This window comes from Onychomys torridus, chromosome 5, assembly GCF_903995425.1.
Source record: "Onychomys torridus chromosome 5, mOncTor1.1, whole genome shotgun sequence".
Classification (NCBI taxonomy): domain Eukaryota; kingdom Metazoa; phylum Chordata; class Mammalia; order Rodentia; family Cricetidae; genus Onychomys; species Onychomys torridus.
In genome coordinates this window covers 108,923,739-108,950,694 of record NC_050447.1, presented here as the reverse complement: position 1 = coordinate 108,950,694, position 26,956 = coordinate 108,923,739, and the positions used below count along the sequence as shown (strand labels likewise).

The 26,956-nt window shown below is 44.6% G+C and overlaps 1 protein-coding gene across 2 annotated transcripts in view; it reads right to left on the bottom strand.

Moving 5' to 3' along the window:
- Positions 1-9,116: 9,116 nt before the first annotated feature.
- Positions 9,117-26,956, bottom strand: part of Cdyl (chromodomain Y like) — a 149,960-nt gene continuing 132,120 nt past the window's right edge. For both annotated transcript variants that reach the window (XM_036188842.1, XM_036188843.1), the window contains 4 exons: positions 26,303-26,475; positions 20,939-21,149; positions 11,722-11,865; positions 9,117-10,685 (listed from right to left, as the gene is read on the bottom strand). In XM_036188842.1, coding sequence (XP_036044735.1) covers positions 10,527-10,685; positions 11,722-11,865; positions 20,939-21,149; positions 26,303-26,475 — 687 coding nt within the window. In that variant the 3' untranslated portion in view covers positions 9,117-10,526. The remainder of the gene's footprint in view (positions 10,686-11,721; positions 11,866-20,938; positions 21,150-26,302; positions 26,476-26,956) is intronic.

Here is a 26,956-nt window from a genome sequence, read left to right as displayed (position 1 = left end):
ACAGAATCTTTCTAAGTTGTGCAGCTTGAACTCATTGGATAGCCTCAACTAGAACTTGAATTTGTGACCCTCTTGTGTCAGTGTGAAGCGATCATCACGCGTCAGCCCAGGAGTATCTGGGACGACAGCCCTGCCCTCCCAGGGCCAGCTGTTAAGTTTCAAGCCGGGAAAAACAGCTAAGGTGCCCATTTAACATATTACAGCAGACCTGGCTGCCAGTTCTCCCAGCATCCTTCAGTCCCTACCTGTTACAGAGTATGGATCACAGCATAAACCTCACCCTTAAACCTGAACTTTCCAGCCCAGGGGCTGGGCTGCCCTTCCCCCAGGGCTTTTCTCTATATAATCCAGACGTTTTGGTTTCCCCTCCCTTCTTATACCTTTGGCCTCCTGGGTGCTGCACCTGCCTCCCCCTCTCTCCCCTCTTCTTCCCCTCCCCCTCTCTCCCTACGTGACCCAGTTCAGTCTGGTCATGTCCACTCAGGAGTCTCCCAGAGCTTCCTGCCACTGACTATGCTCTCCCACATATCTACAATAAACTTTCTCCCCCACCATACTTAGGAGCAGTCATGTCCTTTGCTTGCTTGCTTATTTATTTATTTATTTATTTGTTTGTTTGTTTGTTTATGTGTTTATTTCACCAGCATCCCATGGGATGTCCGAAAGCCCCATCTACTCAGTAAGTGCCACTGTTTTGATGCCCATTTTGAGGCACAAAGTGAAGCTGGCACTTTGCACAGACTCAATCTTCTAGTCTGTGTGAAGACTGTACTACTGTTCATGTCACTTTCCCAGGGTGTATGGAGGACGATTTTCATGGTTTCCTGACATTTGAACACCAGTCCTGCACTAGAAATATGCAGGGCTTAAGACAGGCATGGGGGCCATTCTCAGCACTACTGGCATCCCAGTGGTGTAGGACCTGATGAGTGGAGGGGCGACATCTTTGGAAAGAGCCAGCTCAGACAGGTAGTGATGAGAACAGAGAGTATGGAAGAGTCTGCAGCTCCGGCTGCACTACAGGATGCAGGACAGAGCTGATGAGGAAGACTCCATGAGCATAGCAGACTAAAGGGAAGAAGCTCTGGCAGGGAGACCTGACGCCCCCTGAGTTTGTAGTTCTATGGCATGTGGAAGAGAGGCAAGGCTGCGGCAAATGGTTTCATGCACCAAACCCCTGGCACCCAGTGTTTGGTACTGACCACAGACTGTATAGAGCATGCCTGCCCTGGGCAAGAAATGTAAAGAGGGGTGTCATAGAACTTGTGGGGGGCAGGGCAAGTGCTGGCATGTGGGGGCTAGGGCTCTGAGGCACTCAAAGTTAGAGCAAGGTGTCCTAAGAAGGAATGGTACCTCCTCTCCCTCCCTACTCCTTCTTCCCTCCTCCCCTCCCTCCCTGAGTTGAGGCTTTGAAGAATACAATATACAGCTCACTCTGCATTGTGACTCAGAGCCCTTCTGTGCATTGCTTGGGGTGGGAGATGGTAGAGAAGGTCCAAAGAGAGGGGGGTCCAAGAGGCACAGCAAAGCCTTTGGAGGTAAAAGACACTCAGAGAGTCTTGACTATGGCGATTATTCCATGGCGTCCATATTTGCTGAAACTTGTCAAATTGTATACTTTAAATGTGTGTGACAATGACCTTCAGTGAGGCTGGGCACTCTTGCAGTTTGTCATGAATTGATTCAAATTTGCTTTTTAATTAGCTTGTCAATCTCCAAATCCACCGGCTGGAGGCAGGCTGCTGACATCACTTCAAGTTTGATGATCTTGCGCCCATAATATCCCCAGCTGAGGACAGAATCTTCAAGATGGAGAGTAGCAGAGTCTCTGCCTGATCATGAAGGGGATGTGCCTTGTCTGATGGTCCTCAGGACAGAGCTGAAGACTTTATTTTATTTTTGGGAATGTTAATTATACCCTTTGTGGGATGAAGATTACAGATTTTTTTTCTTCCAAATAGTATGTTTGTGCAGATTTCTTATTGTAGGAGGGCTTACAGCTTCATAGACTATCTCTAGTAATAAAAAAGAAAAAATTAGTGGTGACTGTCACAACAGGTTGCTATTAGCAAAATTTACAATGAGATATGAAGACCAACAGTCTTCTGGTTTTTTTTTTTCCTTTTATTAATACCCAAATGATGCCTGATTAGGGATGCAGTATTTAGGCAGTAGTCTAACTATGTCTAGCCACAGCAGGGTGTGCCCCGCCTTTCTGGGAGGTGACTGGAACCTGTTAAACAAGCGACCTCTTTCTAATTCTCTGCTGATTGTGTTGTTGGAGTCAGTTGGTTGCTGAAGGCCTTTGGTGAGGAATCGGAGGCCGCAAACCGGTCCCATGCCAACATGACACCTCCTTGGCTGAGTGCTGCAGTCATTAGAATCACCACACTGGCCAGGGAAGGAAAGTTCAGCTGAGCTTGAAGCAGAACATTGCAATCCTCCTCCCCTGGAAACCAGGGGCTTCACGGTAAAACCTAAAAACTTCACGTGGTCCATAATGTGTTGGTACACGTCTATAATCCCAGCACACAGGAAGTGGACGCAAGAGGATCAAGAGTTCCAGGGCAGCCCAAGCTACCTAGCATGATCCTGGATGTCCTTCTAACCACAGGCCACCCCAACAAATGGCATAGTGAAGCTGTGAATCTTTACATGGAATCAGTGTTCAAGTGGTGACATTGGACTCCACTCATTCAAGCAAGTTACTCCTAGAGAAACTGATTGATGCTTCCTGAGATAAGAAGGGACCAGAGACATCCCATCAACAGATTGTGTGATAACAATTAGTTAATTAGACAGTCTGTGAAGTTTAAAATACTACAGTAATTTAGTTGGAAAGTAAAAGTTTCTTGCAATCATAGTCACTAGAGATGAACAGTGATAATGAAGGCCAGAGCTTGGTGGGTATTCTCTGCTCACAGAATGACCCATCACTATCCCCCCACAACTGTTGTCCATGGAATGACCCACCACTATGCAGCCAACTGTTGACTTCTGCATTAGATACTGCAAGTCAGCTGAGGGGACTTAGGAGTGAGGCATGTGCCCCAGATGACTTTCACCCCCCAGCTTAAGACAGTGAATGGCAAGAGTTCATATAAGGCAAAAGTTATTTTCCTGTACTGGAGCCTGGAGCTTGGTTGTAAAAGTTGGGCTAGTGGGATAGTGAGGAGGCTCAGTGAGAGAGGGAGCTTGCAGCACAAGCCTGGCAATCTGAGTTCAATTCCTGGAACCCATGTAAAGGTGGAAGAAGAGACCTGACCACAATATTGTCATTGTCCTCATATCGCATCACGCATGCCATGGTAAGCATGCTCCCCATCTCTCTCTCTCTCTCTCTCTCTCTCTGTCTCTCTCTCTCTCTCTCTCTCACACACACACACACACACACACACACACACACACACACACACAATTGGGTTGTCATACTAATAAACAAACAAACAAAGGGGTTGTTTTAAGTTGGGTTAGCCATGATACATAGAATACTCCCCATTGAAGGCCAATGAAAATAGAACTTCATTACCTGTGTGTAATCTACCTACTCAACCCGAAAAATATAAACAAAACTGATAGTGCTGTTAAAAAGACAGATACGTGCAAAAAACGTAAAGGGAGCTTTGGGCGTGTGTCAGTGAGTGGCAGAACCCTCATGTTCCTCCAATGAGAGCGAGGGAGTTGAGTCAGGCCTGTCTGGGGTGTTTTGTGTCTGAGAGTTCCCAAGTGTGGTGGCCACCTCTGCTCCTGGTCCCAGCAGCAGCCCCACCTCCAAGCCTGTACCTCCCCCCAGGAGTGTCACTCTCCCTTAACCGAGGCTGGACCTGGTGTCTTGTTTCCAATCTTGAGCTCAGCAAAAACAGTGGGATGCCACTTTTGTGTCACAGACCTGGGCTCACTTGAGGACGCGCAGCTGCTGTTCTGGAAGGAGAGGCCCAGGAGCCCAGAACGGAGGGTAACCTCCTTTACCTAGCCAGTGACCCTCAGTCCAATGGCCCATAGGAGCCCCATCTTGCCAGAGCTCATGGGAGCTGAGGCCAGAATTCTCGTCCAATCGAGTGAGGCAGCTTTGGGCTGGTCGAACCAGGCCCACTTCAGCAACCTTGTTCTCCTGGAAGGAACATGCACATGGGCTTCTGTCATTCACTGACGTGCCCAGAGTTCCCTTTATGGCTTTGCACATATTTTTTTTCAAACAGAACTATCAATTTTGTATATATTTTCATGTTATGTAATTAGATCACGTTTCACTTTCATTCTCCTCCTTAAGAACCCAGTCGATCTGCTGCTTGGAGGAATTCTTGCATTCTGTTAATAGCCCAGACACTCCGGTTCTTGTAGGTTAACATTTGCACAAGGCATATTTTCCACCTTTGAATGTCCAACTTCTCAGTTTTAGGTATATTTTTGTAAACAGCTTGTATGAATATATTGCATGGCTGTTTTGCCTGCTGTATGTTTATGCAGGGCCCACAGAGGTCAGAAGAGGGCTTCAGATCACCTGGCTGGAGGTATGGATGATTGTGAGCCACCATATGGACACTGGGAACTGAACTCTGGTCCTTTACAAGAATAGGTGCTCTTAACCACTGAGCCACCATTCCAGCCCTGTCTATGTATTTTAAATGCAGCCAGAAAAGTTTTGCATTTTCATACAAGAACTTCTCCCAGTTTCAAAACCTGTGACCTTTTGTGTCTGTTTTTTCTACATCAAAGCATCTGACAAGGTTTAACTTTGTTGTGGTACACACTTGGGCTTCATTTTTATTTATGGCCACACGACATTCCATTGGATTCACCAAGCATTGTTCATGCATTTATGTTGACAACTTGATGTCGATTGAGTTGTTTCTGCTTTTAGGCCACTGTGGAAAATGCAATCGCGAACATTCATATGCAGGAACTTACTTGAATGAATGCTTGTTTTCAACTCTTGTGGATATCTAACCAGGGGCGGAACTATAGGGTAATAAAATAACCATTGTTTGGAGACCTGTCAACCTGTTTTCTGCAGTATTGTGGGGGATTCTGATTGTCCATGTCTGTATCAATCTTGGTTATTTTCTACTTTTTCTTCTAACCATCCTACTGGGAGAAAGTGGTGTTTCATATTTTGATTTGCAATTCCCTCATGATGCATCTCTTTATATGCTTATTGGCCACTTGTATAACTTCTCTGAAGCAATCTATTCAGCCTATTTAAAAAACATGGTGTGGGGCTGGAGAGAGGACTCAGAGGTTAAGAGCACTGGCTGCTCTTCTAGAGGACTCGGGTTTGATCCCGAGCACCCACATGGTGACTCACAACCCCAGTCTCAGGGGATCTGATGTCTCTTCTGACCTGAGGGCTCCTACACATATGTGGTACACATACATGCAGACACCCATACATGTAAGTTAAAAACAAACCAGGTTGTCTTTCGTTGATGAGTTGCAAGACCTCTTTAGAGGGGCTGGGACACAGCTCAGTGGTGAAACGTTTGCTAAGCATGCCCAAGGCTCTGATCTCAATCAGCACCAGCACTGTTATAAAGCCCCAAACAACCTTACGTGTTATGTTTAATACATTCTAGACACCAGACCCTAACCATGCGTGAAATTCTTCTCCATTGAGTTGCTTTGCCATGTACTTGCTAGTGTCGTCAGAAGCACAAGACCTCAACACTTGATAAAACTCTTTGCTGTTTGTTTGTATTTTAGCACAACACTGAATCAGAGATTATGCACTTACATAAGTCTTTGTGGACAAATCCCTTAGATTTTTTTTTTATCCACTTAAGGTTAATCCTTGTATATAGCATGAGGTAAGGATCCAAATTCATTTTTCCCCCCACATGGGCATCCAGTTATTGAAGGCAATAACTTTCTGGGTGAATGACATTAGCACACTTGTTGAAGATGGATTACAAGTGAATGCTTATTTCTGAACTCTCAGCTCTAGTCCATTGCTTAAGAACAGAGAAAAACCAGCCTTGTAGAAGTGTTCTCTCTCTCTCTCTCTCTCTCTCTCTCTCTCTCTCTCTCTAAGAAGTTTGTGAAGAGTTGTTATCATTCCTTTTAAAATTTTCGTTAAGATTTACAAGTGAAGCTATTTGGTCCTGGGCAAGTGTTTTTTAATTTTATTGTTATTTTACAGATTTGATCTTTTAATCTATTTAGGTTTCTCTTGAGCAGGTTTCTGTAGTCTTCTCAGGAACTTACTGATTTCATTAGCTTATTAATTTTTTACAGTCTTATTACTTAACCCATGAACTCATGATTGTCCTGCCTCCATCTCACAAGAGCTGGGATTAGGGGCTGGAACCCTAGGCCCAGCTCCTTAGCATCCTTATTTTGTGGTTTGAGTAAGAGTGACCCCCATGGGTTCATGTATTTGAATGCTTAGGGAGTGGCACTATTTGAAAGGATTAGGAGGTGTGGCCTTGTTGGAGGAAGTATGTCACTGGGGGTAGGCTTTGTTGTTTCGAAAGCTTAAGCCAGGCCCTATGGCTCTTCTCTGCTGCCTGCTGATCAGGATGTAGAATTCTCAGCTCCTTCTCCAGCACCTTTTCTACCTGCAGGCCACCATGTTTTCTGCCATGCTGATAATGGACTAAAATTCTGAACCTGTAAGCCAGCTCCAATGAAGGGCTTTTCTTTATAAGAGAACTTGTTTACTATGATGTATTCTTATCCCTTTCTGCATTCCTGATTTTAGAAATTTAAATATTCTTCCCTATCCTCAGTCAGTATTGATAGAAGCTTGTCACTTCTGTTGACCTTTGTAAAGAACCAACTTTGGGTTTCACTGGGTTTTTGGATTTGTTTTCTTATCACTTGTTTCTGCTTTCATCTTTCGTTTCTTTCCCTCCATTTGCTAGGGGCTTCTGTTTTCTAGTTTCTTAAATTGTAAGGTTAGGTTACTGACTTGGTGTCTTTCAAACATTTTTAACAAGGAACTCTGAGCCAGAGACATGGCTCATGGTTGCTTGCAGTTCTTCCAGAATCCATACCACCACCACCAGCACACTTTAGAAAATATCTAACTTACTGTGCAAGTTCTGTTGTGTTTCAATTTTACTTCATTATATACTACCTTTTTAAATTTTTAAATGATTTATTTATTTTATGTGTGTTGATGTTTTGCCTGCATGGGGGTGTCAGATACTCTGGAACTAGAGCTCCAGAGAGTTGTGAGCTATCCCGTGGTTGCTTGGAATTGAACCTAGGTTTTCTGGAAGAGTGGCCGGAGCTCTTAAGTCCTTCATTTCAAATTACTTTCTAATTACCCTGTGGTTTCTTTGGACAACCGAGTAAGTCAGGAAGGTGTTGTTGATTTCGCAATGTTTTGGTAATTGGTTTCCTTTCATCCTATTATGAAGGGCACATGGTTTTTGCAGTGCCTTTGGTTGGGGATTGCTCTAATGTGCTAGGTCGATGTTTTAGAATATGTAAGTCTCTGCCCTTGTTATTTCCTAACCTATTTAATACAGGAGATGCATTTATTTTTGCCCAGTTCTAGAATGCAGCGTGAACTTTACAAAAATAGAAACGTTAAAACTAACTAAATCTGAGATTTTATTTCTACCCCACTCAAAATAACTATATAGTCCTTGCTGGCCTGGACTTGTAGACCGAGAGGTCTGGAACCTAGACATGATCCTCTTCTGGGAACACAGGATGGTGCTCAATCATACCCAGCTTACTTGAGTTTGTGGAGAGGCTCCTGCAGCATTTGGGACTCCTGTTTTCTCTGGGCTAAAACTGAAGACTATGAAGCACCTAGCAAATGAAGACTGGGGCATGTAACTCAGCTGAGCACTGCTCCCATCTCTGACGGGTGGCAGACCTTCCCTTTGGCAGTGCCCCCTGCATCCTGGGGGCTGGAGTTGAAGGACAGAGGCAGGCACAGGTGCATCTGTATGAACAGGTATCCTCCTTTTTTGTTTTTATTTATGCTTTTCTTCTCTTAGGTTAGATCCTTGAATCATAGACTGGCCAAGTTTTAAGTCTATATTAAAATCATCCATTGCCCCTTTCACCAAAGCAGATAGTTACTAATCTTTCAGAGACACTGTTTAGAACACTGTCTACAGGGCCAGGGCCAGGGCCTTCTGGGGTGGAGTTGGCTAAGTAACTTAGTGAGGGTCACTTTTGAATGCATGACTGGTACAGCTTCCAATGATGCAGAAATAGCTCGTTGACAGACTACCATAATCTTCTTATTCAGCTCAATGCTTTTCTTAGTTTTTAATTTTGAATCCAACTAGGCCCCATCTCTTCTACCCAGAGTTGTTTGCTCAAAGGATGCCAAGAAGGGCCGTTCTTCCCCCATGTTGGAGTACACAGACAAATTGACTGGACCAGGCCATTCTTCCCCCATGCCTAGCCAGCTAGCTTTGTGTGGGTAGGGTATCTGTTTTTGTTTTTTTAAAGCTACTTAGACAAATTAAAAAATACAACCCGAACATAATCCGTTTTCATCTTGACAGGAGCTCTCGAAGTATACTTTTCCTGGGGCCTGGCCACCAATAGGCTGAGTGATGCTGCCCAATGCCCCTGGGTTCTGTTTTCTTACAATGACTTGGATGACAAACAAGTGTGTGTGATCAATGTCTACTCTCTCAAGTCCTGGGTAGCACCGCAGGACGGCCCAGGCCTCTCCTCTCCCTCTTCTGGACTCCCCGTCATACCCACATGAGAAGTCTCTGCTCAGGCACACCTTCCCACACATTTGCTAGGGCACAAACCCAGGGCTGTCTCACAAGCATCAGGTGATTCACACCTTGGGACAGGAAAGTCATGGACTAGATCAAGTTGTCCATGAAAGAATACAGTAAGAGAAGCCATGAGGCAGGCAGGAGAGGCAGTGGATGGGGTCATGGCCCTTTAAAGTATCATTATTTTGTAGGTGCTAATTTGGTGAAACACACTTTCCTTCCTTTGGAGCAGTCACACTATCCATCCAGGAGAAGGTGAGAAGTAGCCATGGACAGTGGGCTGTACTCTCTGTGCCAAACACCAATGTTTGTGTACATTTGTGAACCTCACAGAAAAAAAAAACCCCAGAGAAAATGCCCCCCCTACCCCCTTGCAGGAAATCTGGCAAGGGAAGAATTCATTGAGAAACACTCCCATTTGTTAAGAAATATTAGTTTTATTTAACCAGTTTTCACAGCTGAATATTTATTCTATAAAAACTTTACAGATTGTACAGTTTATATATAGTTCAAACTACTGAACAAAAGAGTAGGTCCCACAGATGCAAAAATACTGTACCAACCCATCCACGGTAAAGGCAGATTTACACACTGCACAGCGCTCCACACGGCTGGGGAGGCGTCAGTTCTGAGTATAAACTTCAAAACTGTACAAAAATAAGGTTTCAATTTTATTTCAATCTTCATACATTCAATATGATTGCAAGCCCAGGAACCTAAGTAGTCATAGGCGCCTGTAGTCAGGAATCAGTCCCCACTCCACGGGGTACTTGTGGACACGGTACTGTGCACAGAATATGGCAGACAGCCAAGCAGAGACCGCAAATGATAAATGTCCAATATAAGGTAGTTCTTTTCTGGTTTTAAAGGAGTTTCTGTGTTTAATAGTGTGCCAAGAGAATTTTAAATTAAATAAAATATATTCTAAGTGAACCTAAAAATTACACTTTATAAACATAAAAATACTTTTTTTGGTGTAATACATCAATCATATCTGCAGATAGACAAACAAAACTATGCAAAGTAGTAGTATTTCTCACCCAGCCACAAGAAGCACTTACGTAGTTACTTTTGGAAAGAGTCAGGGAAACTATTTAAATCCACTAATGCTAATTCATAACTTAGCAAGTAGCACTCAAGCTATGGAGGGATTCATGGACACTGAATCATTCAATTTCCTCCACAGACACCGATTTCTTCATGTTAGCTGGGTAAGAACGGGGCACATTAAGAAAGGGAGAACTGGTGGGCATCTCAGCATGAACTCATAGTTCATGTAGGATTTTCCATCAATGATGTTTTTCCTACAAAACTGGTTTTAGTTTTGATTAAATTTTTCAGCACTGAGGTACTTGTACTGCCCCTGTCCTCCTAGATGCAGGGATATGTTTCAGATATTTCTGTATCTGTTTAGGTAGAGGGAGGGAGATAAGGCTGGCTTGCACTCTTTAGGGTCTGTGATCTAGGTTTAAAAAAAACCAAAACCAAATGAGTTAAACAAACATTATTGCAAACTCTTCTGTCACCCAAAATGAAAACACAATTCCTTTAAAAAACACAACAAAAAACCCACAACTAGCTTCCAAGGAAATCAGAGTTTCTAAGAGCAGCCTGGTGCTCAATTACATTTTTTTATACTGTGTATACATGAGTATAAAATAACGACATTTGGACAAAGAAGCTTTGTAGTTATTTTAAAGTTACAGTACTTAAAAACTCCTCGGTAATAAATAGCTTGGATGTCTCCAGTCCTGCTTCCAAGCATGAGCTACTGGTGAGGATGACTGTGGCAATGGGGAGCCACTGATGTCCTGCTCAGTCTGCCAATCAAAACTCATCGATTTTTCTCTGCAAGTACTTCAACATGGAGTCCATGCCCTGGGCGGAGCCCCAGATCTTCTTCAGCACTTCACATTCCCTCTCATTGGCCTGCTCCAGCTCCATCTTCATGTTACAGCGGACCAAGGCTTTGGATTCCTCCAGGACCTGCGGCAGTGATGAACGAGAAAGGAAGTTGGTCATTTACAGGCACTAAACCTTTCCTCACATGCAGGATAGCAACCATTAAATCTTTACATGTCAGTTCACTCACAGCTTAGTACAGTTAGCCCTGCATGCTTGTGAGTTCCACATCTCTGGGACTCAATGAACTTTGGACTGAAAATATGCAGAAAAAACAAAACCAAAACCGTTTAACCAAATATACAGACTTCCCTATCTCAAAATCCAGCAGAGCACTTACTCACAAAGCAGTGCACTGTAACAGGCGCTGTGTGTCATCTAGAGGTGACTGAAGAATATGCAGAGGTGCATGTGGTGTAGAGGATTTCAACACTAGTAGATCTGGTATCCATGGCAGAGGGACAGATCACAGGTACAGAGGGATGCTGGGATATTGAACATTGGATACTGAAACTTGAAATGGCTCAAGCTATTTCAGGAGAGGTGGTTTGTTACACACCACTGCTATGGGATGGTGTGGAGCCCTGAGTGGAAATCTACTCTACTGAAGTTCAATGAAATTTCTCAGAGTGACTGTGGATGGAATCTTCTAAACAAAACACAGCTTAATTTTAACTGTGACAGTTGCTCGTCTATCTGCATGAGCTTAGAAGGGAGTTGGATTGACCACTTGAAATATTTCACACACTGCACCACTAAATGCAGTGTTGTCAGGAGACTCAGTATTCAGCACATTTACTAGACAAAAGCCCCAGGACTCCATGTATGTGTACCTAAAGCTTGTGATGAAGTGTAAGACAGTAAGTGCAGACAGTAAGAAATGGTTAACACTGATGGAGTAGCCCTGGATAGGCTATGGGAAGTATTAAGTTTCACACTGGCATCCATTTCTACAATGAAGACCAGGCAAACAGATCTGGAACATGGTACAAGTCTAATTTAATCTGTGAAGGAAAAGATTTTCTTTATTTAAAAACAAACAAGTAAAAAAAACAACAACAACAACAACAACAAAAAACCCAAAAAACAACAACAACAAAAAAAACCTATTTTGACGTACAACTGGGTTGCATGAGGCCAGCTCCTTGATGCGAACCATGACTTCCTGGGTGAAGGTCCCGGGCCAAAACACCTGGGAGACCAGGCCCTTGCCACACGCCTCCTGTGCCGTCAGCTTACGCCCACTGAGCAGCATTTCATTTGCCTACAATGAAAAAGAGTAGACATGATGTTAAACATGAGGGGAGGTGGATGGAGATGATGTCTTGGAAATTCAGCCCTATCTGCCTCATGCCCTTTAGTGGCCACTAAGCACAGACCATGGACAAAAGCATGACCAAGTGACTGGATGGAAGAGTAATACCCTGGCCAGTTAAAAAAAATAAAGAGAGAAAGGCCTGCTTCATGAGGTAACTCAGAGTCATGTGGACTTGGATGAAATCCAAGTTAGAGGCTTTTGTGTGGTAAACTTGAGGACGTTGTGGTAACTTCCTCTTTTATATGATTCTTCTCTTGATGTTGGACTTTCCCACACACGCGAACTCATTTAAAATTCAACCTGGGTACCTGAGTCAGTAAGTCACGTTCTAAAGGAACCGAACCCAATATAAAACTTCATTTTCCCGAGGACTCCTTCTTGACAGTGTCTAAAGGCAGTGGCACGTCACTGCTGAAGAGACACACTTCAGAAGTCACATTGTCATACAGATACCAACTATCCAGAAGGACTGAGTGTACCTCAGTTGCTGCCATCCATCTAAGTGGTTACTTTACAAGGTTTACTTGAGAAAACCAATGTAACTTTGCTTTTAAAAACAAGAGGTATATACTGGATTAGAGGCCACTGTCCCCATCCTGGCATTAGGTGTATGGACCTGGCATCATCAAAAATAGGTTCACAGTTGCACTGGCAGGCTAAGGAGGTCTGCCCTGCCTAGCAGCTGATGCGACCATGTCCCACCTGTGGGTGGTCTTGCACAGATAATCTTACTGAGACCTAATGGTCCCGATGAGGCCCAGGTAAATATACTCTAGATGCTCCTTCCTTCAGAGGCAAAAATTACAGAGGTCCTCCAGTGACCAAATGCAACCCTTGGATCACATGGAATATTTGATTCTGGTAATCCACAGAGCACACAACACACAATTGAGATCAAATGTATAGCTGACTCCACTTCCAACAAGGCAGACACTGTAAACAGGTGTGTGTGGCGTAGGTGCAGACTCCTCACCAGAGTCTGCAAGGTTTTGAGGGCATCATCCAAGTGTAGATTTGAGCTCAGTCGTGAACAAGCTCACAAGCCTGTAACATTCTCTGATGAACAGTCCCTCAGTGAAGAGATGATCTATAAACATCTAAAAAAAACCCCTGATTTGACTTTATTTTGGTAGTTAACTTTCTCCACAGGAATACTCCAGGGAGGTGAGAAAGGGTGAGAGAGAGCCCCCAAGGTCATAGGCAGTAGGGAGAGCTCCAGAGCACCCAGAATATTCTTCCTTTGGAGATGACACAACCAGTCACGTTAAGTTAAATGAACTTGCCAGCCAAGGAAGCCCATCTTGATCATTTCTTCCCAGGCTTTCCCTTGGGCCCACCTGTCCTTAGTCATTCCCTTCTCTCCACCTTTGAGACACAGACCAGCCCAGCCTTGTACTTATGATCCTCTGGCTCCAGCCTCCCAACACACCCTACTTCATACATGCCACTTGCTGCCTCTGGAAGACAATTCACAGCCCTGGGTAGAGCTCGCTTCCTATGTCCATCTCTTTTCCTTGTGTTGTCTGTTTGGGCCAATCACAACTGCCTTTGCTCTGGCCTATACATTGTCTTGGCACCTCGTTCCCCTTCTCTTGGCTTGCATGGCTCTACAGCCATATGTTACTAGACAGTCTTTTATGTTCTGTGCACACCCCCCCTCCCCCCATTTCACATGGGTAGGATGTGCAGGACAATGAAAGGAATTTTAATTTATCCAAGAGCGTGAGACAGGACCGATTCAAGACTGTGAATGCAGGCCATGTAAAGAGCAGTGAGTCAGTTTAAATAGAGGCATGAAGAACCAACAAATCACAATAACCCACAACCCAAATCCAACCACCACCACCAAACAAAAAGCCCATTAAGAAAACCCACTTCCTTGGTCAGACTGTATAGACTGAGCCCCACCCTGCCACTCTGCAGTAGTCTTAAAATAGGAAGTTAGTTAAGAGGTATGGGGAGAAAGATGTCAGTTCAGGCTGCTTCAAGCTGTAAGAGGATAATCAAGAATGCTCTTGTGGGTGAACAAGGGGTTAGGAATCAGCCCTAGGCTTGGCACACAGAGGAGGATCTGGCAGCAAAAGGTGCACAGATAGGGGCCTGTGTCTGAGTCTGGACCATCCTTCCTGATCTCCTTAGCAAAGACTACCTAAAGTGTCAATGCTGTACTGGTTCTGAATATTTCCTGAACATACAGGGGTGGGGATTCTAAGAAGGGACTGTGAAAGGTGTAAGGTGGACAGTAGGTACTCCATGGATGTCTGCTGAGGGTAGTGGTGGTAGACTGCAGAGCCACACCCACCAGCAACTAGGCAGGCAAGTGTCTGGCCCCCATGGGACACACCGAGGAAGGCTCACACAGCTTGTCTCATTGTAGGCCATTTTCTTCTGACAACAGTATTCCTTCAGTTAACCCTCCTTGCAGAATTTGTACACACCAAGTGGAGAAAGCCAAACTTGTCCCACGCTCAAAATTCAAATGCACCAAAATGCTACAAAAGAAAGTGTATTCTTTTAGGAGTCACTTTTTGTTGTTGTTTGGAGACAGGGTTTCTCTGTGTAGTTTTGGAGCCTGTCCTGGATCTCACTCTGTAGACCAGGCTGACTTAGAACTCACAGAGATCCGCCTGGCTCTGCCTCCCGAGTGCTGGGATTAAAGGCAAGTGCCACCACTGCCCGGCAGGAGTCACTCAACAAGAGCTGTCACCAATATAGTCATCTCATAGTAGTGGGTTACCTGTTGCATAGGTGTTAGCCAAACGCTGTTCACAGTTGGGTATTTACACTGTATGGGGCAGGCTCTCTGCTGCTTCAGAGCAGGGCTTCCCCAGGCTGTGGGGAATATCCTGGACTCCAGTGAGTGTTTGGGGTAGAGTCCTGTTTTGGAGGATGAGGAGTGCCAACAATGACTTCTAATGACTAGTATCTTCAATTATGGAATCCTGAAATGTCTCCACCCATGGCTATATGCTATAAGTAACCACAGTGGAGTACAGCCATACCATCAGATTCCAAGCTGAGACAAACAATTATCGGCCAGGACTCATCTACCAAGAAAACCACCCACAAAGGAGGAGGTGTTCATATGGACTAATTTAAGCCATCCTTTGGGAAACATTCCAAGGCTAATGAATTCTTTAAATTTTAAAATTATATTTATTTGGTGTGTGTGTGTGTGTGTGAGAGAGAGAGAGAGAGAGGGAGAGGGAGAGAGAGGAAAATGCTCATCGCCATGCATTTGTGGAAAGCAGAGGACAGCTTGTAGGAGTTGACTTTCTCCTTCCATCATGTGAATCCCAAGCAGCAAACTCAGGCACACCTGCTGAGCCATCTCATTGGCTCAAAGTTAGTGAACTTTTGAAGTTTCCACATGGCTAGCATTTGGTTCAAGGGATCTAGTTCTAAAAATGTACCTGCTCAGTGGTATATGCATGTCTAAGGTCATTCATCTCCTTCAGATGAGCGCTTTGTGTGCAATTTTACCCATCACCCATGTACAAAGAGCCTACAATATAGGGAGAACACACCATCAGATTTTCAAATTTAGCTTTAACAATGGTTCTCAATCTTCCTAATGCTGTGACCCTTTAATACCGTTCCTCATGTTGTATGACCCCAACCATAAAATTATTTTCATTGCTATTTCATAATTTTGCTACTGTTATGGTTCAGAATGTAAATATCTGTGTTTTCCGATGGTTTTAGGAGACCCCTGTGAAGGAGTCATTTGACGCCCAAGGAAGGGATCATGACCCACTGGTTGAGAACTGCTGGCTTAATAGGTGATAAAGACTTTTACTGCCAGATTTGGAAATAACTGCTGTCAAATGATTACTTTAGTAACAGCTCACAACACACCTAAAACTGACTTTACTGGTAATGAATGACCTATGATTCATCTTGGTTGTCAACTCGATGAGATATAGAATCACCATGGAAACCAATGTCTACAAGGGATTTGCTAGTTTAAGCCAAGTAAGGTCAGAGATCTACCTTAAATGTGGGTGACACTACTCCCTGGGATGGGGTCCCGCAGTGAATAAAAGTGAGAAGGGGAGCTGAATGGTAGCAGTCATTTCTCTCTGCCTTTGACTGAACACAATGTGGGTGGTACCTTAAGCTCCCCCTGCCATGATGCCTGCACATCCCAACTGTGAACTGAAACAAACCCTTCTGGTTGTTTTGTTAGATATTTTGTTCCAGTAATACAGAAAATGAACCCTTGGGATCAGAAGTGGGTTGTTACTGAGATAACCCTGATTGTGTGGTTAGACTTTTGAGCCAGACAATCCTTAGAATGCCATAAAAAGGGCTTAGTTAGTTATTCTGGTAGAGTTTAGAAGACCAGAGTGCTGAGAGAACAGGGGCAGTGGAGACCTGGCTCCTGTGGCTGCTGAGATCAACAAGAACCAGAGAACTGGGCGAAAGGCCATTCGTATAATACTCCAGCCAATAATCTGGATGCACTTCCCTCAGGTCCTAAAACCTGAGTGAGGCTGAATACAACAGAATGGACTCATCTGCTTGGTGGAGGAGGTACCAAGACTGGTGGGTGGTAATGCTCACTGGTGGGTGGTAATGCTCACTGCTCCCACCCAGGTTCGCAGTGCAAGAGCAGGAAGAGGAGCAGAAACATGAAAAACACCGAGTTTAATGAGGAAAAGGACACAAGTGAGTTTAAAGCCAACACACAAGGCAGATGTAATTGTTAAAGGGATCAAAGAGAAACCTAGCACTCTGCCCTGAGACATCAGGGATACAGGAAAGACTATTTCGAAGGCTCTAACTTCTAAGAAGGCAGATTGACTTGAAAGGAGAGCCTGAAGGTGAGAATGCTGAAGAATGGTTACCCTGCTCAGAAACAATTGCCATGGAAAATACTTTCTGTGTATACCATATAGCCAAGGCACAGATGCCTCTAGAACAGTGGTTCTTAATCCGTGGGTCATGGCCCTTTGGGAAAACCTGTCTCCAAAACATATTTGCACTGCAATTCACAACAGTAGTGAAATTACAGTTATGAAGTAGTGACAAAAATAATTTTATGGTTGGGGTCACCACAATATGAGGAAGTGTATTAAAGGGTCACAGCATTAGGAAGGTTGAGAACCATTGCTGTTGAACCATGGGGATCAGTTTCTACCCACCCAGGGCTGGTAGTAGAACTTGGTAGCATTGTCCACATGGTACTTAAAAGTAAAGATGTACATCTGTAAACATGCAAGATAGATAGGCTCATGGAGTTTCTTCTGTAGTTTCAGAGACAATGTTAGGCAAGACTTAACTCCTCCACTACATGAATCTGAAGATGATGCCTAAATTGTAATAGTGATTCTGGGATTCTGGAGATGGAAGGGTCTTGAGACTATATGTAATGCAGCAGAGTTTGGGGGTCAAATAATCCCCACAATCCTTTTAAAGCCCAGATAATTCCATTATCAGTTGCAGATGACAAATGTGGGACAGATATAGGATTTGGTGCTTGATCTACTAAAATTGGTTCAATCATATGGCTCTATCCTTCCCCGTGGAATGTGAATATTTATTCTGTACTATTGTGTATTGGAAGTGTGAGTTTATGACTTAATAGTGTAAGACTGGCTTGAATTTCAGATTAGACTTTTAAAGTACTGGGACTACTAAAAAACTACGAAGACCTACAGTTGTATTGAATGCATTTTACATTATGAGATAATCATGAGCCATGGAGTGGAAGGTTATAGTTTAACAGTGATGTTTGCTTGTCAAATTGGCAGAGAGTAGGCTTATGATGACTAATGTTGATTGTCAATAGGGCTTAGAATCACCATGAAAAATCCCCTAGTTAAGTCTGTGAGGGACAGTCTAGACTAGGTTAATCAAGTCCAAAGGCCACCTTAAATGTGGGTTGCATCACTCCATACCCCACTTTGGGGGTGGGTGTCATCCTAGAGAGGAAGTGACCCAGCAACATTCATTTCTCTCCATTCCCTGAGAGCAAGGGTAATGAGACTTAGCTGGCTCATACCCCTGCTGCCACAACTGGCCAACCATGAGCCATGTAATCACTTCTGTAAACTGCTTTGTTAGTTATTTTTGTCCCAGCAACCCATAAAGGAACTCTAGGTGTGTAAAAGCTGCAGGGAGAGTATGGTACCACTGATTTGGGGATTCTCCAAGAATGCAATTTTAACCCTTGGCAAACTCCCCAGGGAAGGGTCTTCCCTTGCTCTTTGGATGTCTCTAAGGAGGGGAAAGTGGGCCCAGGCTGAACAAAGGTGGCAGACCCAAGATTGCTATTGGTGACCATGGAAGAAGGGACAAGATGCCATGTAGGTTTCTGGTGAAAGCCAGGGAGGCTCTACTTCAGCTCTGGTGTTCTGGACAAGAACAGGCCATTCTTAGCAGCAAAGGATGCCATCAAATGATTACACTGGCAATGTCCACTAGGTCCATATATGAACTGCCCACAAACATGGGGTGTGCCTGGTCATCTGGCCATCTGAGTGAGTGGCATAGAAAAAGCAAGTCTAGGTTAGGCTAATATAGACCTGTAGCAGATATGTGGCCTTGATGAATGGCCAGGAGCCTGAAGACTGGGGACAAGGTGTGTAGGGTAGAGGTGTGTAGAGAAAAGGAGGAATGGATGGGAAAGAATGCAACCTGCTGTATCATGTCCATATTCAATAGGGAACTCAACTTTGGAATGGACACTTGGCTGCGTGATCTTGGCATTATAGTCATATAATCTGAGGGATGGAGCATCTCACCAGTGACTCCAAAATATCATGTGACTTTGCTATTGTTGCTTGACTGTCCTGTCAGTGGGAGACATCAAAGCTGAGATACTATCATGGAATCATTCCCAAGGATATCAGCCTGTTAGTTCCTGGTGGTGCCCTGACTGTTCCAGGGAAAACTGATGCTCTCGGCCTGTTGTGGCCCATAGGTCCTCTGGTTTTATCAGGCTTGGGAGTCTGGAGTACCAGGGTGCTGCACTGGCCAGGAGACCCTTCACAGCAGAGGACACACAAAAGTGATAAGACCACAGAGCATCTGATGAATGTAGAATGTGTGTATGTGTCTGAGGTACGGTGAGTAGGTACTCTTTTCTCACTGGTAGAACATACAGTACCCCAAAGACCTTTAAGTTGCATCATATCTTCAGCAGGAACGAGGCATGGCCAGGCACTTGAGTGAAACAGAAGGCTCTTAGTTTTCTCCTGTCCGATGGCAGCCGTTCTGTTCTGGCAGTGATGGGGGCTGCAGCCCTTGGAAACAAGTATCCCAGGAGGGTTGAATATTAAGGCTAGCAAAAGAGGAGCTGTGGAAAGGCATGTGTGGATTGAGACCAGACAGGCTGTGGAGATGGGTCTAGCCTTTGCTTTTCACATCTCACTTACAAATATTTTATATCTGGAATAAGTTAGACTTACATAAAAGTCTTGAAAGTTTATATAAGCGTTCCCCTTTCCCTACATTGTCCTAAGTTGCATTGTTGAAAGGCTGCATCTTAAAATGATAAAGCCCAGAAAATTGCCACTGATTTCCCATTCTTTACTAGACTATATAAATGGCACTGCTTCCTCACTAATGTCTTTCCTGTGACCCAGGAGCCCACGTGGGCCCTGTGGCAGCCTTTGCTGCCTCTACATCTTGCTGCTTCTGAGGAACACCGTTCAACAAACACAGTATGGATCTGTCTGAGGTTTCCTTGTTGACTAGACCGAGTGGTGTTCCTCGGCAGAGGGTCCTCAGTGCGGAGGCTGCAGTGTCTCTGCATCTTCTGAGGGTGTTCTGAGGTCCATGTGCCTTGTTTACAGGTTGACTGCTGTAAGGGAGGATCTGCTACGCTTCTCCACTGCAAACAGCAAGAGGAGGGAAATATCCTTTGCCTTCTTTGTAATTCTTGGGTGGTTTTGATAGAAACTTCTTATTGTCTAATGTCCTTCTTCTAAGTTTCTCCCAGGAAGAGGCACTTGAGGATTAGAAGAGATGCCCCCTCCCTCAAATGTGCAAAAGGGCCGGGTGGCGGCGGTGGCAGCGGCAGTGCATGCCTTTAATCCAAGCACTCGAGAGGCAGAGGCAGGTGAATCTCTGTGAGTTCGAGGCCAGCCTGGGCTACAGAGTGAGTTCCAGGAAAGGCAAAAAGCTACACAGAGAAACCCTGTCTTTAAAAACAAAAAACAAAACAAAAGTGCAAAAGGTGGGTCTCAGTGGCACGGGAATGCATTATGGTGGACAGAGACAAGCGGTTGAGGTCCCTTCCAAGAGAAGGCTGTTGCCCCATTTGGGAGTGTTGCTGGTGGCAAATGGCTATCAGGTCCTCAGGGAAGATGTTAGTTCCATTACAGTGTTAATGGGCAACATTCTTCTTGTGAGGTCCACTCACAGTGATGATGGGCATGAAGCAGCCATGCAAGTCCATGGGGAAGGATACGCTTCAGAGTTGTGTGTGTGTGTGTGTGTGTGTGTGTGTGTGTGTGGCCACGGCTGCATCACAGCCTGATGCCCCCTCTGTGCAGTGTGACTGTCTTACCAGCTCTTCAGCAGGTATTCATTGCCTGAGACTCTTCCTGCCCAAGTCTCTTGAGTTCTGCCTTTGGGAAAACCTGTATCATTACTTTTTGCCCCAGTTCAAGGACTAAGGAACAAGGTGTCTGTAGTTGCTTGTCAAAACACAAGCTACAATATTAGCATGAACTATTACAGATATAATTGTTTAAACATTTAAAACAAACGAAACCACAGAAGTAGTGGGAAACCCTTTCTTATCCTATGCACACTTCCCGTTTTTAGTGAAGGATTTTGAGTGCCAATATGGATAGTGGACACCAGTGTTACCTATGCAAAGCTGTAAGTTCCTAGGAAATGGGGTACAATAGTACATAGTTCACAGCATTCTAGGACCAAACCAAACTGTACAGCTGGCATGGGAAGTCCCCACAGAATGGCACACTATATACACCGAGTATAACAATAACAAGCTAGATCTCCTCAGGATGTCTTCTAGAATGATTGTGTTTTAAATGGTACTCACAGACGCTCCTCCCATAATCTTGGGAAACATAACGGTAGAGCAGCCATCTGGACTCTGTCCGAAGGTGGTATAGGGTGTTTGAAACCAAGCCTTTTCGTTAGCCCAAACCACATCACAAAGAGGCAATATGGATGCTCCTAGTCCAATGGCTGGGCCATTAACTGCTACAATAATAGGCTTCTTAAACTGAATGAAAGTATTCACGAAGTTTCTAAAATGAAAAATAAATGGGGAATTACTGAAAACATTGCATATTTGAGCAGATGAAAAAAGTCTATTATGGAATTCAATTTACCAAGATGTAAAATTCTATGGAAATCATTAAGAGATGAGATTTGCTTAAGGTGTTCTCTCTGAAGCTGTGGACTATGGGTTTATTTGCTGTATGTTGTATGTAAGGCTTAAAGACAGTCTGGCCACCACAAGGGGAAAGGTGTTGCTAAAAGTTCTATGCCAGTAGTGGGTATCTGGGCTTTCAAGCCAGTATATCTTAGTCCTCAGCCCCAGAAGATCCAGGAGCCCACTCATATTACAGGAGTCATGACCAACCAAGGAATGATTCTGATGAAGCTTGGTTTGGGACAAACCAAGAATGTCTGAAGCTGAGTGAACAATAGTGGGTTAGGTACCAGAGAGCATAGGGTCAGATCCAGTCTTGTATATGACTTCTGACAGCTGTCATCTGGAGAAAGCCTGATTTTATGCTGAACTAGACTGAATGACTTCCAGGAAATAGAGATGGCTGGCTTAAGACACTGGAGTACTCCAAGGCTTGAGCCTGCAGCCTACCAAGGGCTGCGGGATTCCATCGCAGCAGAAGCTCAAAGGACTTCGATGCAAGGAGCAGGGCAGCCCTCACAGGGATAGCCAATGCTATCCTGGGGCTTGCTTGGGGTCAGGCTGAAAAAGCAGGTCACTTTTGGGGATGGGAAGGTCAGTGTCACACCACATTGAGGATCCCTCTCCTACCTCTGTGTATTCAGAGATGGCTCCATGTTATGATTTAACATGGCGAGGCAAAGAGAAAGAATAAAAACACACAGACCCGAGTCCCTCACAGGCAGAATGAGCTACAGATCAGAATGGAGAGCAACCAGAGCTTTTTGTGACTGGTTTCTAAACCTGGGCCTACTCTTAGCGCTGAGAAGGGCCAACACGTTGCTTTTCCTAAGTCACTGATTTAAATGCTGCAGTGGCGAGCCTGCACCTCTGGAAGTCACAACCCAGCAGTTTAGGTTGTCCCTAGCCTTTGACCTGCGGAACGGGCCACAGGACTTTTGGGAGGGGATAGCTTAGTGAGGTGACCAATGAGGACTGCAGAGCTCAGCAGCTTATTGACCAGGCTGAGGTAGGCGGCCTCCCAAGTTTGTGGGATTTGTGACTAGACAAGATGAACTCATTCAAATGAGTGGTCTGCACTAAGACTTCCTAAATGAGAAAGCCCGAGGAACCACTGTATCATACTGTACGAAGAGAGCCAGACAACCCTCGGAGCAAGCTCTGGAAGCAAACACAGTCTTACCGCCTTCTGCGGATTAGGGATCACTAACTTGGGATGGGACTACATATCCTATGCTGTCCCTGGCACCTTTTGGAAAGTTAACTGCTAAAATGGTGGTCTCCATGACAGGAGCAGATATTCCTAAATATGTGCTCCATGTACCCAGAGTGGCTGGCAGTGTGCTGAGATCTAGAAACCACAATGGGATGATGGCAAATTAATGTGAAACTGATCATAATGCTAATAATCCTACATAGAAATAATAAAAGGATTTATTATTTATGTAACACTGCTATACCAGTTTACATGTTTGCATAAAAATATATGTTTTCTAAAGTCTTAGGGGGAAAAAATAAAAACTTGGACTTTAAATTGTTATTGCTGCTCAGAGTAACTTCAGCTGGCCCTCTCTGGGAAGCATCAAAATTCCAGTCTGGAACAAAGGTCTCCCCTTTTAAGCAGAAACTGACCACTCTGATGTGTGAACATAGATAACAGATAAAGACAAGGGCCATGAAGGCTTAGTCTTGGAAGCATCCAGCCGGGGTTGGGTGGTGGTGGTGGTGTGTGGTGGAGTGTCCCCTGGCCTTAGGCTGGAGCCCTGAAGAGCCAGCATTAGGGGAAGGAGCTGCCTATTGCTTTTGATGAGAAAGGCTTGACATTAAGTAAAATCTCTGCTGGAAGAACATTTATTAACAACTTAAATATCAAAATGTTAGCCAATTGCATGGAAATCTAGGGATTGTTTGGGGGAAATGAAGCAACGAGAATCCAGAGCTGTTACCAGCCAGTTTGCTGCCTTTCTCAGCTGAGTTAAATAGGAGCAGGAGGAGGAGGGGTGGGGGTGTAGGGGTAGGGGTAGGGGTAGGGTCAGGCTTCAGGGGCAGCAGGGGCGCCTGCAAGGAAGAGAGCCACCTTCCATACAGGAGAGTCTAGGTGGCTGCTCTAGTCCCGGTCCTCATGTCTTCCCATTAATGCCCTGGACGGTTTACTATAACGAATCTTCAAAGTGGCTATCACCAGCAGGTCTGATAATGGACAGCTTAGTGTTCAACTCAACCTTCCTTCTGACTTTCAGAAACTCGAGACAATGAAGTCCCTCCGCCTCCAAGTTTGAAGGGGTTGTTAAATGAGAAGAGGGACACCTGAGACACAAACACAGCGAGCTAGGGAAAGGCTAAGAGAGTCTGGTGTGCCCTGCTGTTTACCTGACCTGTTGAAGTGTATCAGAAAAATTCCTATCAATAAGAATGTGTTTGCTTAAAGAAATAGGTTTCACTGAAGCACGATTTGGGGGTTCGCTAGAACACTAATCCAGCTTTATGACCAATGTGGGGTAGGGGGGCTGGGAAAAGACACGAAGAAAACATACACTTAAAGTTATCTAAAAGTTCAATAAATGAGAACATGTCAATCTGTCTTGATTTTTTTTTTGGGGGGGGGAGTGTCTTTTCTGTTTTCCTAATTTCAACACCACTAGTCTCTGGTGCCGCCCAGAGTAATTCATCACTGGAGGGAGGGGAAGGGATGAGCCTCAGAAAGATTCATAAGTGGAGCTCAAGAAAAGCAGACCTGGAAAAAGGAGACACACTTTGAGACATTGGCTGGTGAGCCCTATTTTTTAAATTTTGTTCTCTCTCTCCTTCTCCTCTCTCTCTCTCTCTCCCCCACCCTCCCTCCCTCACCCAGGGTTATCAGAACACACACTTTTCTGTGTGGATCCAGTGTGAGCACATGGAAAACATGCAAAGCTGTCACAGGGGCAGGGTATAGGGAATGGCTAAGGTCGTCTTGGATAGGAGCCGGGTGGTTAAGTGTGTAGCCCTAATATAAAGCTATTTCACAGGTACTGACAATCTGCCAGGGACTTAGGCACGTTGACCAAGCGATGTAATTTCCAATGGAAACAGAAGATTGTGCCATCTTCTAGTTTACCACAAGTCTGAAATTATTCAGGAGACCAGAGATAACAATTCTGAATAATATTTAGTAAGATTGTATAACTTAAAAATTCTGGGAAAAAAACCGATCAAGTTATGATCACACTCAGAAAGACACCCAACAGGCACAGTCCATCTTTTGAACATGATATTGTCATGTGCAAGTTTCATGCCTCAGAACTATGCAATCAAGTTATTTAAAAAAAAAAATTAAGTTTCAAGTAAGCTTATGATTTTGTGTTGGGTTGCATTCATAGCTATCCTTGGCTGTGTGGGGACCATGGGCTGGACACATTTCCATATGTCCATTAATTTTGAAAATGATAAATTATGTTGTGTAAGGCCAAGGCAATGCCTCACAACTCCAAGATGTGGGGCTCCAGGGTCCGTAGACAGCATCTATGAGAGCCACCTGGGGATCTATCAAAGACATGATCTGCCACACCTCAGACCCACCAACTCAGAAAAACCAACAGAAACCCATCCCTATCCTGCTCTGTGCCTCCAGGTGGCTTACAGGGGACCAGGCAGCCCAGTGTACAGTGACAACACTCAGCAACTTGGAGTCCATTAACTCTCAGAATCTCAACTCCAGCTCTACAGGGACCTGGCAGTTTGGGAGAAGATCCAAACTACTTTCTTGCACTTGCAAGCCTGCAGATCTTTGGATTTTCAATCTGCTACAAATTAGAAAGGAAAACACAAAAGGGTCCAAAGGGGGCACCTGAGAATAATGTCCTTCTAGAGAGGTAGGCAGGGAAATACAGACCACCTTCCTGGTAGGCGACTGGCTTTATTCACTTTAACTAAAATTCACCTCTGAAAACTTAAGACACTTTTACTTATACCTGCAGTGTTTAGCACAGTAAAGGAGACGTGCTTACAGTAGGTTCTGGAAGTTCTAGGGAAGGTGTCTCAACTATCAGGACACAGCAGTGAAAAAAAAAAAACAGCCTCAGGGGAAACGGATGTGTCTCCAGGTTGGTAATGTTACATGAAGACAGCGAGCTGCCAAGTAGGAGTATAATTTACATTCTTAACAGAACCCACACTCAATCTTTATTGTGTGTGTGTGTGTGTGTGTGTGTGTGTGTGTGTGTGTGTGTGTGTGTATGTAATGCTTATATTGAGAAGGGCATGTTGACTATACCTAAAAACATCCTGTGGACTTGAAAACTGAGAAAGCAGATTTCCAGCTGGGCATGGTAGTGGCCTGGACAGAATCCCAGGAATTGGAAAGCTGAGGTAGGCGGTTGTAAGTTTAAGGTCTATGCAGCAAGACCTTGTCTCAAAAAAAAAGGGGGCGGGAGAGAAGAAAGAAATGTTTTCAGTGTTCTCACCACAGCACAAGTGTGAGGGCCAACTTAAGTGATTTAGCCATTTTACAATGTACATGTCTCAAAATGCAGTCTTCAATCATTTCAAAAATTTAAAAATATATTTAGAAAAGACTGGTAAGACATGCAAATACATAATCTATTTTCTGGGGTGAGAAAATAGGACTTTTAACAGCATTATGTACTTCTCTGTTAGGAGAGTGGGGCAAACAAGAAGGTGAACTGCTTATACTTAAAGAAAAAAACATCAAGAACTACATCCACTAGGTGACCTTCGGACTGTCACAAAGCCTGGACAACACAGAGGGAAGAGAATACACAGCACAAATACACCAAAGGCTAACGCACCACAATGCTCCCAGAATGCCCTGCACTTAAGCCAACCCTGAAATCAGTGATCTGCCCAAGGCAAGTAGTAATTTATGCTGGGGCCATAGAGAAGGCAGAGGATTTAATTACTCATGCCACCAGCGCCTTTCAGAGGAAGATGTACACTTTATTCCTGAGGCTTATACAGGCTTATTCTCTGAAAGACTGGTACCCTGCAACCCCCGAGGCTCAGTTGAACACCCCCGTTTGTACTTACCTGATAGCATCTGCCATCTTAGTGCTTTCTCTCTTTCTGTCGTCCGTGAGACGCCGTATAAAATAAATAAAGTCCAGACCACAACAGAAGACACTGCCCACAGCGCTGAGCAGCACCAGCTTGCTGTCGTCGGCTGCAGCTGTGCTCAGGGCACTCTGGACTTCTTTCATCACCTGGAAGTCACCACAAGTCCAAGTGGTCAAGAGCACTTTGGGTACAGAATCCTACAAGGCACTGACTGTCTAATGGGAGAGTTTAGGTCTATAGAAAAGGCACCTCCAGTCTGATGGGGTTCACTTCAGCCACCAGCACTGTAAATACTCTGCAAGCTTTGTACTGTCTAAGCAGAGATTAGAGTGCTGGGGATGGGGCAGAAATCTAACTTCATGGCGAATTAGAAGCACCACTGGAAAGGCATGTGGATCTACATCACTTGGCTCTTCCATACTGCCGTGGCTCTCAGCAGACCAGGCAAGCCATACAGACATCTATGGGAATTTCTAGTTTGGACAGCAGGTGGCACGTTCAGCCAGCTTCAAGAAAAGAGTTAAGTTCCAGGGTTAAGTTTTGGCTGTATAGGAACTTAGCACAACAGGGGCAGGAGTCTAAGTCATGTGCTGCGTCAGTGCACCGAGTAGGGTGCACCAGTGTGGG